We start from the raw sequence: 18,835 nt of genomic DNA, 5'->3' as shown, positions 1-18,835 counted from the left end.
ATGGCATCTTGGGAAAAGTTTCCAGAGCTCAAACAGATAGACAGGTGCTGCATACCAACAAAAATGAACCATCAGCAAAAGCTGAAGACGTGATGTTTCTGTCATACTATTCAGTCATACTATATACACTATAGTGACTCACACACACCAACTGAAAGACCGTATGCTCCTTAAGCAGAGTCCAGCTACAATTAGCATGTTACCAAGCATGTAACCTTTTGCATGTTATTAAGCTAACAGGCTAATATGACACACTAATTCCTTTGAAAAACTGTAATTAGCGCCAGTAAGTTAGCATTTATACAGATAGTAGCACTAGACCTACCAGCATACTAACATTAAGTTAACGTTAACATCATATTAACAAATACTGTTAGCATGGTGATGGGATTTTGGTCTTTAATGTTTAATGTACATAATTATTAGATATTATCACAAGAGATAATAGTGGTTGACTTCCCAACTACACTTCATTGCTATTGCTAGAGCTATAGCTTGACTAAAAATAAGAGGTTTTTGTCAAAAGTTGCTACATGTGAGCTACATCAGTGATACTTCATGAGATGTCCTAATACAACAATAGATGAGGTGGAAGCAGAAAATAAGTTCCCTCTGCTAAATGTTTATGTACTCATACTGGTACGCAACAGTGAAAAATTCCTTGCTTTCTAGGATGTGAGAAAAAAGGGATTTTGATGTAAAATCAAGAACAAGTTTTGTAATTTGACCCTTCATGTGACCACAACCCACAAGAAAGACTTCAGACACGTGTTGTGAAGAAACCATCCCTTTATTGGTGTGAAGCTGTCCCATCCAAGTCAGGGTCAAAAGGATTAAAAACAGTCAGTGCTCAAAAACAGACCAAACCAGAGTTTCTCCACACCCTGCTGACTCTAGTGGGGTGGGATTTACAAAGTCGTACTGGGTGCAGACGTACGCAGCGCTGCGCCAAAGAAGTGAGAGGGGATCCACAGAAATGATAAAAAATAATTCACTTTACTCCAAACCACGTTCACTGCTTTTACTGAAACACTACAGCAGTACCAGAACTTTCTCTGAGAGGTAGGAAGGGGTTGGGGGGCGGGGTGGAGGTGTGTGTGTGTGTGTGTGTGTGTGTGAAGGAGAGGGGGGGTGTTTACTGAACTCACAAACTGATGGGGTAAAAATCTTGGGTGGGGGGGGGTGTCAAAACCACATCGATGACAGTTAAAAGAGAAGAACCAAGTTATCTTTTTATTTTTTCAAACAAATACTAATAGATTGTTTTATGAGGAGGAGGGCGTGCATGGGCCAGAAGTGCCTCCCGTCCTGTGTTGGTTTATTTGTTTGTTGTCTCCATGGAGATCACCAGTCAACCACGGAGTCCTTTACCATGTTGTTTGCCGCTGCTGTCACAGCTGCAGCATCCTTACTTGGCGTTGGCGGAGCTGCTGAGCATCTTGCGGACTGCCTGAGCGATGGCGTCACGGTCGATGCCAAAGATTCGGAGCAGCTCGTGGGGTTTGCCGCTGCGGGGCACCTGGGAAACAGCCAGGCGGTGGACGGTGAAACCGGTCTCGTTCACTACTGCTGAGCACACCGCCTCACCTAGACCACCTGAGGAATCACAGACACAGAACAGTCAGACAAAAAAAAAACAGAATTTATCTCCTAAAATTCAGATTTAGATGTCTTATTTAATCTTTAATCTTCCATCTATCACCCACCCACCATTCCTGCCTTTGATCTCCACCCCTCTGTCATATAAAATCCCTCACACCTCCATGGGCAATTGAACTCTGCAGTGATGTGATGTGGACTGACAAGACCGCTGCAGCCCTCCCTCTACTTTCTCACTCATCTTGTCTCACTTTTACCCCCTCCACCCCCACTCACGCATTCACATCTCACTACAAACTGTCACTCAAACATTTCTTATTGACTGAACATGAACGCACACGAGGAATGAGAAAATTAGGAAGTCATTACTTAGTCCATCTTTCTGATATATTCCCACCCTGTGGTTGACGTACTAACTGGTATGTACATGTGTGAATGAGAGAGAGAGACATGTTCATTCTACAAAACAATATATAAAGAAATAGACTTGCATATTTGAAACTGACAACCTTTGTGTGTTCTCAGTTTTGTGTGTGTGTGGTGCTGAAGGTCACTGTGGTCCCACAATTCGACACACGATGAGAATGGTGCAGCTACTCACTGTTGATAAAAATATAACTGTGGAGAATTATATCCTTGGAAAAACATATTTTGTAACTATTTGTAAAGGTTTCACTCACTCATCTTGAGTCACTTAATGTAATTACAAACTGGTAAAAGAGTGATAACTTCTTGTATATTTTGATGTTTTGCCTACAGCGGTGGTAATATGTGGGGATGGGCACATTTTTTGGACACAAAAATAAAAAAAACTATTAACTGGCAAAACAGTGTAGTGTGAACATTGTTACACAGCAGTTTATACATTATAGAGTCCAAGTCGCACAACGTATCTGGATCAGTTTCTCTTCCACCAGCTTTTGTAAATTAAAGTCATCTCTGATAAAAAGCTTCTTTCTAAAAAGCTGGAACCTGATATTCTGATTTTCCGTCCATGTTCAGTACTGCACTGGATCCCAAAAGATGTTGTTGTTGTTTTTTTAATATAATCGAACTTGCGCACACAAATTATTATCTTGTTCATGCAAAATTTAAAAAAAAAACAAATTTCTGGGACTTCTGGGGACTTCCAGTGTTACACCATAGTCACCATTTACCCATCTGTTCATCACATTCTCTCGCTCCCTGGATACCACTTAGCTAACACACACACCGCCCAAAAATATTATATTGTTGGACAACTTTCTTTTTTTTAGTTTGAAGATCAACACACATGCATGTATCACGACCGAGCTTTTACATTTTCACTTGTCCTAAACTACTCATGTGGGTTTATAGGTGTGTGTAAGTGTGTATACGTGTGTGTATGTGTGTGTAAGTGTGTATTTGTGTGTATACGTGTGTGTATGTGTGTGTGTGGACTGTGAAGCTAAAGGTGCTGCCTTCTTTTTTTGATTATGGCAAACAGACACAATCTCAAAGGATGGAGAAAGGAACTACATATAGGACAACATAAACACACCGACATAACGGGAAAGAGAGAGAGAGAGAGAGAGAAAGCATTTTTTGGACACTTGTATTTTGTCATGCTGGTACTGTATGTAGGTCAGTGAGAGCCCAAAGGCCGCAGCTGAAATAAAGAAACCCTGACAGCCTCTCCCAGCTCCTCCTCTTCTACCCCCCCACCGCCCCATCTTCCCTTCCCCCTCTGTATTCTGTTTATCATTTCACCTTTTTTTATATCTTCCATCTCTCTCCTCACATCCACAACCTTCACCCTAATTCTCTGCCACAGACAGTATCTTTATACGTTAGTCCTCTTCATGCTCTTCTTCTCTGTCCTCCCTCGCTCAGACTCCAGCCTCCTTGGAGCATCTCTATCTGAAGACAGACCTTTGTCATTTGCTGCTCCGGGCCTGTTTATTCATGAGCTGATAAATAAGCAGCACAAACACGTGAGCAGCTGCCTAATAATCTCTGCTAGTTAAAGCTCCTGCTAATGCCACGGACCCCCCACAGATGTGACTGTCCTGATTTTAACTGGACATGATTTTAACATTCTGTAGATTTATGCAGAAGGATGGCACTTAATCCTCTTCAATGGGTCCAAATAATATAGAGAAATATATGTATAATGTTTGTATAAATAACTCTAAATTGAGATAAATTTGTTAATTTCCTATTTTTGACCGTGCATTTCTGGCATTTTAAGATATTAGTAAATCTATCAATATTACCAAATATACCAATAAGAATTATAATTTTAGTAACATACCACAGGAAATAAAATAGATTTAAGATGGTCTTTCAAAATACACACTTACTGTATTACAGAGTCTGTGGGATAGATTAGAGACAGAAGATAAGGACACGTGATAAAGGTTACAGGTTAGTTGAACCCTGGATTTGTGCTAAAATTCACTTTCTTTGCTCAGGTTTACATTTAAAGAAAATAATTCAGCCATATCTTTGTTGTGTTTTTGGAAGGTATTCTGTCATTTTTGTGGCGCTGTCAGCCTCCTCACCTTCATAGTAGTGGTCCTCCACTGTGATGATGCGTCCTCTGGTTGCCCTGGCATTGTCGATGATGGTCTTAGAGTCCAGAGGTTTGATGGTGAACGGGTCGATCACACGGATGTTGATTCTCTCTGAGGGACGAAAGAGGAAGGTAGACACTCAGTGAACAATCAAACTGATGCTTCATTTGAAAGGCTATACTTTGTCAAAGCCATAAAGCAGAATGTGTTGCTCAGTGATTTCTGCTGACATGAGTTAGTTTCTTTCTTTCTGTCTCTCTTTCTATGTACCTTTCTTCAGCTGTTCAGCTGCAGCCAGAGCCTCATGGAGAGTCACTCCTGCTCCAATCACAGTCACGTGGTCATCATTGGTTTTGTACACAACCTGAGAGGGAAGCAAAGATATGTTTTTATGTAGAATCCATAAAGAAATATGCACACAGTCTTGTCAGATAAATCATTTGTGGTAACGATTGAATTCAAAGAGCAGGAAAAAGTATGAAAAATAAATGGATTTTATTTAGACAGTACATAGAAAAGGGATGATGGTGGGAAAACACTGCTACGAACCTTAGCCTGTCCAACATGGAAGTCCTCGTTGCTGTTGTAGATGATGTTGTTCTCTGGGCGGCTTGTTCGGATGAAACACAAACCCTGAAACAAACCAGAAATAACCTTCATGTGTCTGTATGTATAACACAGAACCAGAGGAAATCAGGCATTTCTTTTTCTTTCTCAGGTCTTATGATAGGTGATTACAGGTACCTTTGTGTTGGCAGCAAGCTCCACGGCCTTCTCAGTGGAGACGCCGTCACTCGGGTAGAAGATGGTTGCCGTGGGAATGGCTCTGAACATGGCCAGATCCTCCAGACCCATCTGAGAGGGCCCGTCCTCTCCTGAATACACACACACACACACACAGCAACATCAACAGACAAAAGTCAGCTACAGTAACACTCACACGTTTGATGTAGGCTGTAAAATTGATTCTAGTAGACTGGCATGCATTCAGACTGGAAACGTGGGCATGCAATGTACCTGAGGAGGTGGAGGAGAAGGTGAAAGGGAAGGAGGAGGAGGAGGTGAAAGAATCAGGCCGCTCTGTCATCACCTCCGTGACACAGAGAGAGGGAGAGAGAGGGAGGGAGGAGTGCTGATACCAGGAGAGGGAGATGGACAACACAATAACAGAGAAGGTGAGAAGATGGAGGGAAAAAAAGGTTTAGGATACAGGGAAAGTAAAATCAAGAAATACTGAGGAGAGGTTCGACCCACTGCAGTGATATTAACAAGGCAACAACATGTGACAAACCAATGAACAACGTAAGTCTGGGTTTACTTTGACCAATGTGCTCATTTTAAAAAATATTACATGAGTTTGACTTGTTTTTAAATCCTTCAGTGGGCTGAATAAATCCAAAAGCAGAACTATGCAAAACTGAGTTTAAGAAAAGTGTGTATTGAGAGGAACACTGGGTGGCAGTAAATGTCATAATGAATGCAGCTACTTCAGTCTAGAGGTCAAAGGTAACTGAGGCTGTGATTGGTTTAATATTGACAGTGGTGTATGAAATGGTGATGAGCTATAACAGCGGTTACAGTGACTTGCATACAAGATCACTCCACAGATTACCACAGTTACCGTATATGCTAACAAATGGTCATCACCCTAATTTGTAATCTATGACATATCATGTGTGTTTTCCCTCTCTCATCTGAATGCCACTGAAAGGTCAAAGGACAGATTATTTCGACTATGATTGGTGGAAGGAGAGGTGGGTGCTGACCGATGGAGACACCGCAGTGGGAGCCGCAGAGGTTGATGTTGCTCTCAGAGATGGCAGCCATGCGCAGCTGGTCGTAGGCCCGACTGAAGAACGTTGCGAAGGTGCTCGCAAACACCACATTACGGTCCCGTACTGCGCAACCTATCGCCACGCTGACCTGTAAACCAGAATAGAGAGAGTGAGCAGGAGGAGGAGGACGACGTGAAGAGAAACAAGAGTGAAACAAGCTCATACACAACACGACATTTAACACACAAAAAAACAGATGAAAAATATTTAAGGTGTATTTGTTTGTATATAAAGAAAGAGGCAGCGAGAGCAGTAAAGATTAAGTGGGACTCGAGTGTCAGAGATCATCAGTTTTGTAAGGATACATTTAGTTTCTGACATGCAGATTATAATCATTCAGGTGTGATTATTCATCACAAAGTAGTAGTAGTAGTAGGCTACAATGCGAAGAAAGATATAAGTTTATTTTACTGAGCTCCTTACTGCAAATTTGCTCTAAATCAGTTTGGACTATCATATGGATTGTCATGACAGTTTGATCATGGTCTCCAGACAATGACTTTGGCGATCTCTTAACTTTTCATCTAACGCCAGCAACAGCTCAAAATTGAAATTTGTCCAATACTTTTATGATAAAATACCTGCACAACTAATGACAGCCTCAGTTGTACTTTGTGTTTAGTGCTAATTAGCAAATGTTTGAATGCTAACATGCTAAACTTTTATGTTGGACATGGTAAACATTATATGTGCTAAACATCAACATACTAACATTATCGCTTTGAGCATGTTAACATGCTGACATGAGTATTTAACTCAAGTACAGCCTCACAGAGCCACAAGAATGCCTACAGATAGTCTCATTTATACCTGCGGCACTCAATACATTCAACATATACTAAACTATCCCCATTGTACCAAATGTACTTGGGTTTAATGTGTAAGTAATGTAATCAGTGTACAGTAAACCCTTGTTGTTGAGGTTACTGTTATTAAAAGGCTCAGAAAAGCCCACAGAGAGCAGAAACACTCTTGACTGCAGTAAAACCTTTAGAAACAACAGAGGATTACAGATTGGTGGGTAAACATGTATAAAAATAGTTAATATTTATGCCAAAATGTTTTTAATAACTTCTGTTATGTACTGATTGATGACAGCATCTGTCATTACAGTCTATATTCAACTAGCAACTTCATTCGGACTGATGAATCAGAAGTTTGGAGGTTAGTTATGGTCTTTTTTAAGATAAAAAGTTCACATATAGAAGAATAATACCTGCACAGACGTTATTAGACTAGACCTGACTGTCAGGATTTTTTAAGCTGTACATGTAAAGGGATCAATGTTTGCTGAGCATGCCTGACGTTTTTCTGCGACACTTCATCTTTAAACACTTTACACTGGACCAAAAACCTTTTCAGCATCCTAACTGGAGAGCTAACATCTCTTTCGTACCATGTTCTGCTCAGCAATGTAACACTCCACGTAGCGGTTGGGATGTTCGTTCTTGAAGAGCTCGGAGAAGGTGGAGTTCTTAGTATCTCCATCCAGCGCCACCACGTGATCGTTGTAACGGCCCAGCTTGGCCAGAGCCATTCCGTACGCCTTCCTTGTAGCAATCTGGTTACAGAGAGACAAACAAACAACTAATCAGTCAACTGCCATTAAATACAGACAGATTATTTATGTACACCAGATATTCCAGCTGAGCTAAAAGCTTTATTGTTATTGTTATTAAGATTATTCAAGACATCTCAGCTTGTCTGCCGCCACTGATGCTACCTTGTCTCCAGGTTTGTAGCTGGGGGCGCTCGGCATACGGATGTTGCGCAGACTGACAGGTGAAGCGTCCTCATTGGGTGGAGCAGGGTAGAGGCGCTTGTTGCAGCTGATGATGCGGCTCTGCAGCTCCTTGATCACATTCTCGGCCATGTCTTTGGGCAGAGGTTTACCGTGCCAGCCCATCTTATCCTCAGCCGCTGAAAGACATACACACACACAACTGAGGACTAATTCAAAATATGTATTTTTATCGTCTGATATCTGTGTGGATTTATCTTCTTTTATTATTATTTTTGTACATTATTATACAGGAGTAAAATTACAGATGGAGAACAAACAAACTTTTTTATTTATAAGAAAAATAAAAGCGATGCCAAATAGCAAACTTGACTCTTTATGTGGTGAGAGTGGTTGCAGTTTTCATGCATGTGTCCATGCATATTAATATTTCATGCACATTAATATTAATTGATAGAATAATCCTGAAAAATTAGGTAATAGGTTCCACCAGAGATTACATGTATGCATTTGTGGTATTAATCAAATTTACAGAAAATGTAAAGTTCATATACTCTATAAACCAAACTCCTGATGTCCATAGTTATCTCTTATGTATGTGCACATGCATAAAATAAACCACAGCCAGCTGTCACATATAACAATCTTCCACTTCAGTGGGTCACAACAGGCTACTTCATAGGTCAAAGGTTAAAGTCGAGAGGCTGTAGGCTTATACCAACACTCACCAGTTCTGAAACAATCTTATGTAAACAAAGACATACTCCTCTCTTACACACACACACACACACACACACACACCTAACTGTTATAACAACTGTCTCTTTACCTTTTCTTTGCATCTCTGCCTCTTTCTCCCCCTCACACACGGTCACACACACACCCCCTCATTGTTATCACAACATGAGCACAATGGGATGTTGCTGGAAGTGTATCCTACACATTTCTGAGGGATTACTGAGTTGCAGCAGCTAAAGCACTAAAGCGCTGTCAGGATTACAGCGAGTGAGGGCCCCTGCGAAGTGACAGCGGGTCCCTGGGGCCGTTTAGAAAACCTCTGACAGAACTATTATTCCCAGTCAGTTGCCGCCGTTTTACAAAGTCATCATTTACAAACAGGGTTTTGGAGCAGATTAGCAATAAATGCCCAACATCACGGTTATGAAACTGCACTGAATTTTCTACTTTTGATATATATGTTGCTGAGAGTTTTGGTCAAAAATGAATTGAGAATTTAAGTGATATTTAGACTAAATAACAACAGAATTACGCCACCTAAAGTAGTTAATTGCGGTTTGTGGAGCACATTTTAACAACTCACATCCTCTATACTCTATTTGGGGATTCCTGAAGAACAAAAGAACTCCTCTTAAACTCTACATATTACAGGATAACACTGATATTTAACCTCACACACTGTGTGTGACTGATTATTGTACCTGGGATGCCCTTGCCCTTAATGGTCTTGGCGATGATGGCGAGTGGCTGATGGCGGGGCTGACTCAGCACCTTACACAGCTCCTCCACACTGTGTCCGTCCACAATGATGGCATGCCAGCTGCAAAAACAGGAAAGAGCCAATTTTAAATGCAGTCCTGCAGGAGCTGGGATTTCTGGACCTCCTGAATGAATATCTCACCCCCTTTTTGATGAAATAATCCTACTGGAATTATAATTCATCCAATAAGATTCATTTATTTGTTATTTATTTGTAGTTTAGTTCTCTTTGGATTGACTACTCAAGTAATCGTAATAAACAAATGCACAAACACTTTATATCCTCCTTCACCCACTCGCACACCCTCACCCCTCTGTCTTCCCCCGCTTACCCGAAGGCCTCGCAGCGTCGCTGGTACTTCTCTACGTGGTGCTGGAGGGGCGCTGGGTCGCTCTGACCCAGGCGGTTGATGTCCAAGATGGCAACCAGGTTGTCCAGCTGGTAGTAGGAGGCGAAGGCCATGGCTTCCCACACTGAGCCCTCAGACATCTCTCCATCACCCAGCAGGCAGAACACCCGATAGCTTCAAACAGAGAGAGAGTTTTCAGTAAATTCAGAGTTTAGACAGACAGATGGATTCTTGGAAAGCGATGAATAAACAGTGGAGAGAGGTAATTTTCCATATCAACTCCATTTTTCCCCTCAGCACATCCTCCCATCCTTCTATAGGGTTCAATGTGACAGCTGAGCCTCACACCTACACTCACACACACATTTCATCCTCCCCGCCCGCCGCGCTCTGATCATCCTCACTAGTTGCTCCCGTGGCGTAACAACTCCTGACAGCTTTCCAGTCAAATAGACACATTCTCATTAAAGCTGGAAGATAGGCCGAGACATGCCGCATTACACCACGCATTCCAACCCCGAGCGCAAAGAAAAAACCACACGGCACCGAAAGAAAATAGAGAAAGAAGGGAAAGAAGAGAAGAGAGGGAAGGAATTCCACAGAGGGAAAGATGGAGAGAGAGAGAGAGAGGAAAGAGGTAAAGATTTGAGACTGGAGGGAAAAAGTGGGAAAAGAGGAAAGTGCTACCAGTTAAACTGATCTCTAAACCCTAAAGGTGTCTCCTCCCTGTCATAATGATATATACAGATGCACTGAGCAACATCTGGAAAAACTGCCAGCTTGTGTTCTTCATTCAAGCTCTCCAAAATGATTATCTTATTCCAGCACATGGTGACTTTTCTTGGTTTGAAATGTATTTTAGTCAGATTCTTACTAGTAAGTGTAAAATTAGATGTTATAAGAGCAGCTGTTGCTTTTTGGATGTGGATTGTGGATAACTTATTTTGTGGATATTTTTAAATAGACTATAAAGCTGTCTTAGTTTTTTTATTCTTTTTTCACTTCAATTATTGGTGGTAAAAATTGCAGTGTGACATTCTGCCAAAGGTGATACTAATATGCAACAAGATCAAGACTAACAAGAGTAAGTAACAAGATGAGATTGTGTGTGTGTGTGTGTGTGTGTGTGTTTGTGTGTGTGTGTTCATCTTTATTTCATCCTGTCTTTGCAAGGTGAGAATAACAGATCAAGACGAGGTGATATCTCTCCCTTAAAACAGCCCAAACCAGTCCAACTGGCACACACGTGCACACACACACACACACACACACACACACACCCCTTCCTCACTCTGTTTCACCCACACCATTACACCCTGCCAACACAATACACTCCTCTGCGAGGGTTTACTACAAAGTGTGAACCAGCATGAGGAGAAACTCTGTGTGTGTTTCGTCCAATAATCTCATATTGTTCATCTTTACAACTGCAGAGTATTGAACGAGACCCACACGAGCATGAAGCAATGAACAGTCAGTTATTCAGTCTCATCTCAGCGCTGCTGATAAGCATATTTGACAGGTTCGTGCATCTATCGTTTTTCTTTAATAAACAACACCCTCAGAGAACCTGAGACGTCTGTCTGGATGTTTGTAGGATTCATTTCCTGTGACAGTTTAATAAGAGGTAAAAATGTAACATATTCCAACATTAAAGTTTTTTATTTCCTCATTATCCTACTGAGCAGTATTTCTTCAAGGTCATGACAGTACGACAGATGCTTTTGTATGCTTGCTGCATTCCAGGAGAAATTGTTTAGTTGATCCTGCAGAGTGGGCTGTGTCTATATATATGTGTGTCCAGGAGGCGGTGATATAGTTGCCACTCAGCAGTTTTTACCCCAGATTGCGTTGTGAAACCAGTGATGCAGCCTTCTAAGTGAGTGTTGAGCCATTATGTTGCATCAAATTAGCTTGACAAGCTGCTCTGAGCATCGCAAGAGAAACATATACGCTCTTGTGCGCACACAGTTTGGCGATCACATGTACGACACATACAGTATAATCAGCCGTTTACACATAGATGCAACAGACACACAAACGGAGATTTTGTCGTTTTTGGAAGAGAAGACGAAGGGATAGAGCGAGGCGGAAGGAGAGGCGAGGGAGGAATTGTGCTCTCGCATGTGTGATTATTAGAGCAGAAACAATCGAGTGCACACAGAATGCAGAGAGAGAGTGTGTGTGTGTGTGAGAGAGAGAGATATCAAGGGCAGCCAACTCAGACTGCAAGTATGGCATTCCCTGCACGCCTGTTTCATTGCATCTGCTGCGTGCAAAAAACAAAATTGCCTTTGAGACGGTCTCCCTCTGATCTGTTCACAGCACAAATGTGTCAAACTACGTCCCTCAAATTCAAGAGTTCAGCTCGGATGCTTCGGTATCATATCTGTAAAAAAATGCGGGTGTTGTGTCCTACTACAGGCCACGCAACTGTCTCGTGCTCTCTATTGTCGCACTGAAAGCCACACGGCTCTTTCTAGATCACGCTAGAACAAAGGAGACACATGTGGACTGATCTGTTAGAGCGATGCAACTCCGCTAACATTCAGCTGAGGTGTGCATCAGTCTATTGTGATGTAAATATGTTGGAATTGTTTTTCAATTTTTGAAAAAAATTGCATTCATGCCTCATTCATCTCTAAATTTGAATTCCACCTTTGTCGAGAGGCAAAATAATCCCTATCACTGATTTCTTTAACCGCTTGATCTCTTCCCGGAGTCATCTCTAATCTCACGTTACTGATCCCTCATTCATCCTGATCCGAAGGTAAAACTGATCGGAGGTCAGCTCTCCTGCTCTCAGAGCGGCTGCTTAAATGCCAACCCAGACAAAACCTGTCAGGGAGGGTTTGATCCAAAGCTCCGGGCTGAAATGTCACATGTCAGCACAGCTCGCTGCAGCACACAGTCTGTCACGTATAATTTCATACCGTCTATAGATGCAAACTGAGCTGCGGCGCTCCTGCATGTATGTGTCTTGTGCATGTTGGGAAGGTCTCTGCCTGCGTCAAGGTCTGTTTCTCTCTAAGGACAGTTTGTGTGTGTGTGTGTGTGTTTATATATGAGTGTGTTTTTATGTACTGTACCTGGCCTTGTCAAAGTACTTTCCAGTGTAGGCCATTCCACAGGCAGCTCCCAGCCCATGACCCAGAGATCCAGTCGCCACATCCACAAATTGCTGCTTCTGTTAGCGCACACACACACACACACAACATACCTTTTGTTCAGAAGACTGCACAAGTTTTAAGCATGCAAATACAGCGGATTCATTCTTTTTAATTTCATAATGTGCAAGAAAACACAGTGACAGTCAAACTGTTTGGACAGTAACAGTACAGTCTGTGTGCTGCAGTGTGTCAGCGTCTGGCTTTATGTGAACATGGGGTCATTAATGTCTGCAGCAGAGGAGAAAGGAGCTAAGGACGGACCATCTCTGTCACACAACAACATCTTTGTCACTACGTCTCTGCCTGCATACAGTGTGTCTGTTATCTGTGTGTGTGTGTGCTGTCTCTATGTGCATCATGTGAACATGCTCTAAAGTAATCATTCACTACCTTTTTAGGTTCGTGACTCCTGACGGTAAAATAATCGAATGTCTCATTACAGGAACTAAAGCTTCATAAATTTATAGCGCAGTGTGAGTCACATTCAAACTGTTTCTAGCAGAGATGATGAGACCATCCTGAACAGCTTTAAGGAAGGTTTTTCAAGGCTACATATTTGAAAGTTTCAGTATGGTTACATCCTGTGACAAACATTTACTTAGTCATGTCATATTAATATTTTAAGATTCTTAGATGCTGTCACCAAGTTTGCCCAAAGCCCAAGTAAGCTGCAAGCAAGAGTCTGACAGACGGCCACATGCTGTAAGAGGTGAGGAGCAAAGTCAGCCTTAACCAGAAGCACAACATGTTTGCAATAAGATGTTTGAGTTGGTGGGAGATTTGTTCTGAACGCATATCAGAAAAATATTTAGGTTCTGACTCTGAGCGCTGCTTTATTGTTGCACAATCACACATGCTTTTCACAAAATATCTGTTAAATCAACACACAGAATAATAGTTTAAGTGTTTTGATGCTTTCTTAATGCATATGTGTTGCTATATTGGAATACATGAGTTATCAGACCGACAACTTCCTGCAGGTCTGATTGCCACCTCACCGGCACAGGATGTCCCTCCAGGATAGAGTCGACCTTGCGGAGGTTGAGGAGCTCGTTCTCCTTCAGGTAGCCCGTCTCCGCCCACACAGCGTACAGCACGGGGGCCGCATGACCCTGAAGGAGACAGAAGTGAAAGAGATTTGTAAAAGCGATAATAGATGAAGTTTATTGTTCGAAGTCGTTTCCAGTCTTTCCTGCACAACCAAACGTCTCGCTGAATGAGATGTGTGAGAAAGAAAAGGAACGTTTTTATTGTGAAGTGTATACGTGTCAAATTAAGCATGAAATTTGGCAGAGTCACGTCTGGAATTTGCCACCGGCACCTTAAAGACATCAAATGATGAAGAAGTTAATCATGTGTGAAAAATAGCCTGCAAAAAGCAAGTAATTAAGCTGAACAAATACAGTGTAGGTGCAGGGACACATGAGGAAATTTTCTGTTTTACCACAAAGGTTAATTAAGACTCACACACAAACACACACCAAGAACACACCCACACACTCAGGAATTTCACGTTCAATCAACACACTATTCATTACTATCTACACCTCATATCTACACCTTATACTGCTTAAAGGCATTTGTGCTACTTAAATCAAAATATCCAGTCAAGTTTGAAACTTGTTTCAGAGCTTGTTTATCCAGTAGCACAAAATCCATCAACTGCAGGACTTAAATCTGAATTTTGTGGCATAGTAATAAATAAGGAGCAGCTTTATATAAATTATTATTTGGAAATCAGTGACACAGAGTGTGCATGCCACCAACACGGATAATGTGTGGATGTGTGTGCTACCTTGGAGAGGATGAAACGGTCGTTGTTGGGGTTACGGGGGTCTTCGGGTCGGTACTTCATGGTATGAAAGAACAGCACAGACATGATTTCTGCCGCGCTGCAACATGATGTCGGATGACTGCAAGAAAATGATGGTGAGAGAGGAATTAGGCACGCAGCAGTTACATAAAAACATTACGTGTTCCTCATTTTTCCATCAGTTTAAATCTATAAGCGTGTCCAGAGCAAACTGTAAACACACAGATGCAGAGAGGAGAAGCAAAACGGGAAAAAAAGGAGATAAGAGTTGCAATCAGAAGTGGAGTTTGACAGTTTGAGCTAAAGTGTAGTAGTAGTGGGTTAATTCATGCTGCACCATCTGTAGTCAGAGAGTTAGGCAGATGGCACACTAGTCTGATTGACGTTGTCAGGGTCAAACAGTCAGTAAGTACATTTAGAGTCTCTTTCAAACACACACACACATCAAATAGTGGAAATGCATTTGGAGGATGTTCCTCTCTTTCAGTCATTCGTACACACACGTGTACAAAAGACATCATTCAGTGTGTAGATTATGATAAGTTTTGATCTCTTGCATGTTATTCGTCTGTTTATTTTCAAACCACATGCCAGTAATACCTCACTCAGGCCTTTTTCCTTTAATTTCCTGAAATGGGAAATGTGATCAAATAATAATAAAAATAAGCAAAATTAAAAACAGTAAAGGATGATGAATAATCACAACCTTCTCAGGGATGAAGGATGTCATATAAAAGGGTGAAACGGTGACTGATGTCATATTTATGGATGCTTCTGTTGAAACGTGATAAAATAATGACCTCTAAAAAAAATGGAGTAAACAGAAAAGGGTCGGCTACAGTCCAGTCTCAGTTTATTCTGTCTATGTTGCAGTTAACACCAACTGACCAACATCTAAAAAAAAACCTCGTCATCAGTGCTTCTCCTGATTGATTTTATTAATAGAAAAAAACAAAAACAGAACTAACTGGTCTCCTGTGAGGCTACAAGTCGAACATTTTAAATGTATTTCAGAAGAACATTTTTTAAATAGTAAAATAATACTCTCCTCCTCTCTGTCACCATGTTTATGGAAGAGCTGAGCCTCAGGCAGGGGTGTAACTAAGCATTTTCTTCACAGCTTAGATCTATTCAAGGTTTTTATGTTTGCATGTCTCAAACTGGAATTTTATTTGTTAATATTTTTGAATGAACTGGAATCAGCTACTCTTGAAACAGGACACTCATCGATACATCTCTTCACTAGAATCATGTCTCAAATGACTATGAAGAAAAAATAGTGCAGCTACGTGTTAGAAACAGCCGTTTAAATCTATTTCCATCTTATTTTCTATCCCTCCAGATAAGTTACAGAGCGTTTGTCATTTCGGATTGTATTTTGAAATTTCTCACCGGACGTGTTTTTTCTATTTCAATCTGTCTAATTGACGCTGCGGTGACAAGCAGCACTTGCGGTACGCAGGCGCGACGTGTCGGCAGGAGCGCGTCCGTGCGTCCCCCCGGTTCCATTCCGCTGCGTCCTCACAACACGTCGCCCCACGAGCCGCTCCAACTGGCTGCACGGGATCATGCACCGATCCGGTCTCTGCTCCTCCTCCGTTACATAACCGATCACATAACGTTAAGCGGTAGAGAGGGAACCGAGCACTGGTGCACCTGCAGCACTCTGTGACCCAATCTCCAAATCTCATATTATTAAGTGTTGTATGATTTGAAGGGACGCTCGTGCAAAGCAAACAAGTCTGTTCATTTAATGCAGAAAGTCATATTACTCTCACAAAAAAATCATAAACTGAAATCCAAACGCGAAAATGACAAATAAATGCGCTCTGACCCTTAAAACCTATCAACCGTCCTTACTGGAGAAGTGCGTAAATTGCGCACAAAACATGTTGGTACTGAACCGTCTTTACGCACAGTAAAAATAATAAAGAACATTTTAAAAGTCATTAATTTTATGTATTACACAGGACGCAAAGATTCTTATATTCTGCATCATCCTGCTGTAGCTACTGGTCCTCTTCTAGGTCCATCAGGAAATAGTCTTAAATTCCCTCCTCACAAATCTGAGCCTGCGTTTCTCCTCTAGTTTAATAATGCGTCCTTCAAAAAGACAAGTGCATGAATCATACAATAACTGACCCAGGACAGTAACTGTGGCTTTTTTTGTGTGTCATACTCTGTCTCCAGCTCGGTTTAATCTCTCCCTCCTCCGCCTCTTACCCGCTGCCCGCTGCAGTTGTCGCCTTGATGGAGTTGATCCGGAGCCGGCTGGCGATGTTCCTGAGCGCCTGCACAGTCTGCTGGTCTGGTTTATGGTAGTCCTCCATCTGGCCGATGCACCGAAGTAGAGCACACACACGCACACACGCGCCTGTTAAAAGGAGTTAAGAGTTAAAAGTCCCCGGTCTGCTGCCCAGAGAATGCAGGCGATGAGTGCGCAGCGGTCGATCGCAGGGGTTAAAAAGAGACAGTGCCGTTGAACCTGAGAGAGCGAGACGGCGGGAGGGGGCGTGTTTGCAAGCAAAGCCTATGAATATGGCTAATCTAGGGCTAAAAGGAGCCGACAGTTACTCCAAACTGTCACGCATGAGCACAGCCAATAGTAGGAAGGCTTTGGGCCAAGGCCACGCGCACCCTTCGCAAGCGCAGGTGCACGCTCACACGCAGTCCGGCACACTCAAATTCAATCTCAATAGTGCAGCAACGCGTCCTACTGTATCTGATGACACGTTTCAAGGAGCGTAAAACATAAACAGTGACGTTCCTGGTAAAAAAACAACAACAACAAAAAAAAAACTAACCAAAAACGTGTTAAACGTTGTGACCAATTCAGTATAAATGAATCATAAACAGTCAGATTTGTGTGTGTGTGGTTTCATGTGAGACAGCAACAAAATACATTATTTCTGTTTGTATTTCTGGCTCATCTTCACACTGAGTGACACAGAGCTTATATTCTTACTTCCATCACTGTATACAACTATACAGGCTGTAAATACGTACTATATACACACAGTAACCTATAAATAGGTTTCTAGATGATCTCACTGTAATGGACTTTTCTTGTAGTTGCACCATGTGGCAGTATGGATGTGAAACTGTCACACCTGCACCAACATCACCAAGAAACCTCCTCTACAGTTAACACACTCAGCATTTGAACAAAATGTACAAAAAGAGGTGGATAAGGCACTGAGATTTAGGCTTTTAGACGTCCACAAACACACAATCAACACCTCTGTCAGTGAAATGCAGCAGGATAATGTCTGACCTGAACCTTCTTATATACATTAAAACTGATCTAAGGATCATTATCAGAGGAGGGTCTGTGGTCTAATGTGTATGTATTCTGGTATGAGTGACATAAAAAAGTGTAGATGAAGAATAGATGAGCGTATCAGTTTTAAACAGTGATGTGAAGCTGTCATGTGAAGCGTTCAGTTGAGAGGAGAGGAAGGGAGTCGTGCAAAAGGAAGGATAACAAATGACAGTAATCTACCTTAATGACATTTACTTCTGAGGCCGACATGATTAGCCGCAGTACAAAGCAGCTACACCTGCAACATGCACTCACACGCCATTCAGGTACTGACTGACACACAGCCAACGGCGGTTTTTACACTTCATATAGAATGATATATTACCTTCCTGGTGTCACACAGTTACATAATTCATTTGAGAAGACTGAACATTTCTCTCATGATAAGGACAACTCTTGCCACAGGCTGAGATTAAATTACACATTTGGCCAGCAGGGGACCTGTAGAGGTTTATAAATAATAATAATAATAATAATAATGATAATTATTCTCCTAGCCAATCAATGAGTCCCTTCTAAGAGGGAAAATTTGTTTTGGCACTTAAACACGGAAATACTCTACATCAAGTTATCCAAGGGGATACACACCTGCAGGGCTTGAAACCAACTGAATTTAATGTTGGCAGTGTTAGAAGCAGATTATAGTGTTCAACAGATTAAAAGTGAGACTCTAGTGACATCTGGTGGTCACACAGAGAAACTGCATCGTCCTGTATTTCTCAACATTAGGGAATGGGTTACTTATTAAAAGAAACTGTTTGTCAAATGGTGTGAAAACTCAGTATGATATAGTTATATCCCCAGTTAACTCATGCAGGCTCTAATACAATCCAACAGGAGAAAAAGGAGTAAATTACAAGTTGTCATGAGTCACAAATCCTTTAGGATTAAAACATATAAAAATAAATAGCTTTCAACAGCTGACAGAAACACGGTGGCTCCTCCCAGCAGCACACAAAAACAGACGAGTC

At 41.7% G+C, this 18,835-nt stretch overlaps 1 protein-coding gene across 1 annotated transcript; it reads right to left on the bottom strand.

The window, feature by feature from the left end:
- Positions 1-774: 774 nt before the first annotated feature.
- Positions 775-17,143, bottom strand: LOC122982966 (transketolase-like). The gene is made up of 14 exons (XM_044352614.1): positions 16,766-17,143; positions 14,525-14,642; positions 13,728-13,841; positions 12,649-12,746; positions 9,542-9,733; positions 9,152-9,270; positions 7,695-7,891; positions 7,368-7,532; positions 5,903-6,059; positions 4,881-5,011; positions 4,686-4,769; positions 4,407-4,500; positions 4,125-4,247; positions 775-1,596 (listed from the first exon to the last, which is right to left on the bottom strand). Exons 1-14 carry the CDS (start codon positions 16,870-16,872, stop codon positions 1,409-1,411), a joined length of 1,887 nt encoding a protein of 628 aa, XP_044208549.1. The 5' UTR covers positions 16,873-17,143; the 3' UTR covers positions 775-1,408.
- Positions 17,144-18,835: the final 1,692 nt, after the last annotated feature.

This window comes from Thunnus albacares, chromosome 5 (genome assembly GCF_914725855.1).
Source record: "Thunnus albacares chromosome 5, fThuAlb1.1, whole genome shotgun sequence".
Taxonomy (NCBI): domain Eukaryota; kingdom Metazoa; phylum Chordata; class Actinopteri; order Scombriformes; family Scombridae; genus Thunnus; species Thunnus albacares.
This window is presented reverse-complemented; position numbering and strand designations above follow the sequence as displayed.

Bases quoted from the DNA above. Each gene is read 5' to 3' on its own strand.
- LOC122982966 (XM_044352614.1), bottom strand. From the start codon at position 16,872: ATGGAGGACTACCATAAACCAGACCAGCAGACTGTGCAGGCGCTCAGG. The intron at 7,533-7,694 runs GTAGCATCAGTG...CTCTGTAACCAG, and splicing joins GCTACAAACCTGGAGACAAG to ATTGCTACAAGGAAGGCGTA. The intron at 4,248-4,406 runs GTACATAGAAAG...TTCGTCCCTCAG, and splicing joins AGCTGAACAGCTGAAGAAAG to AGAGAATCAACATCCGTGTG.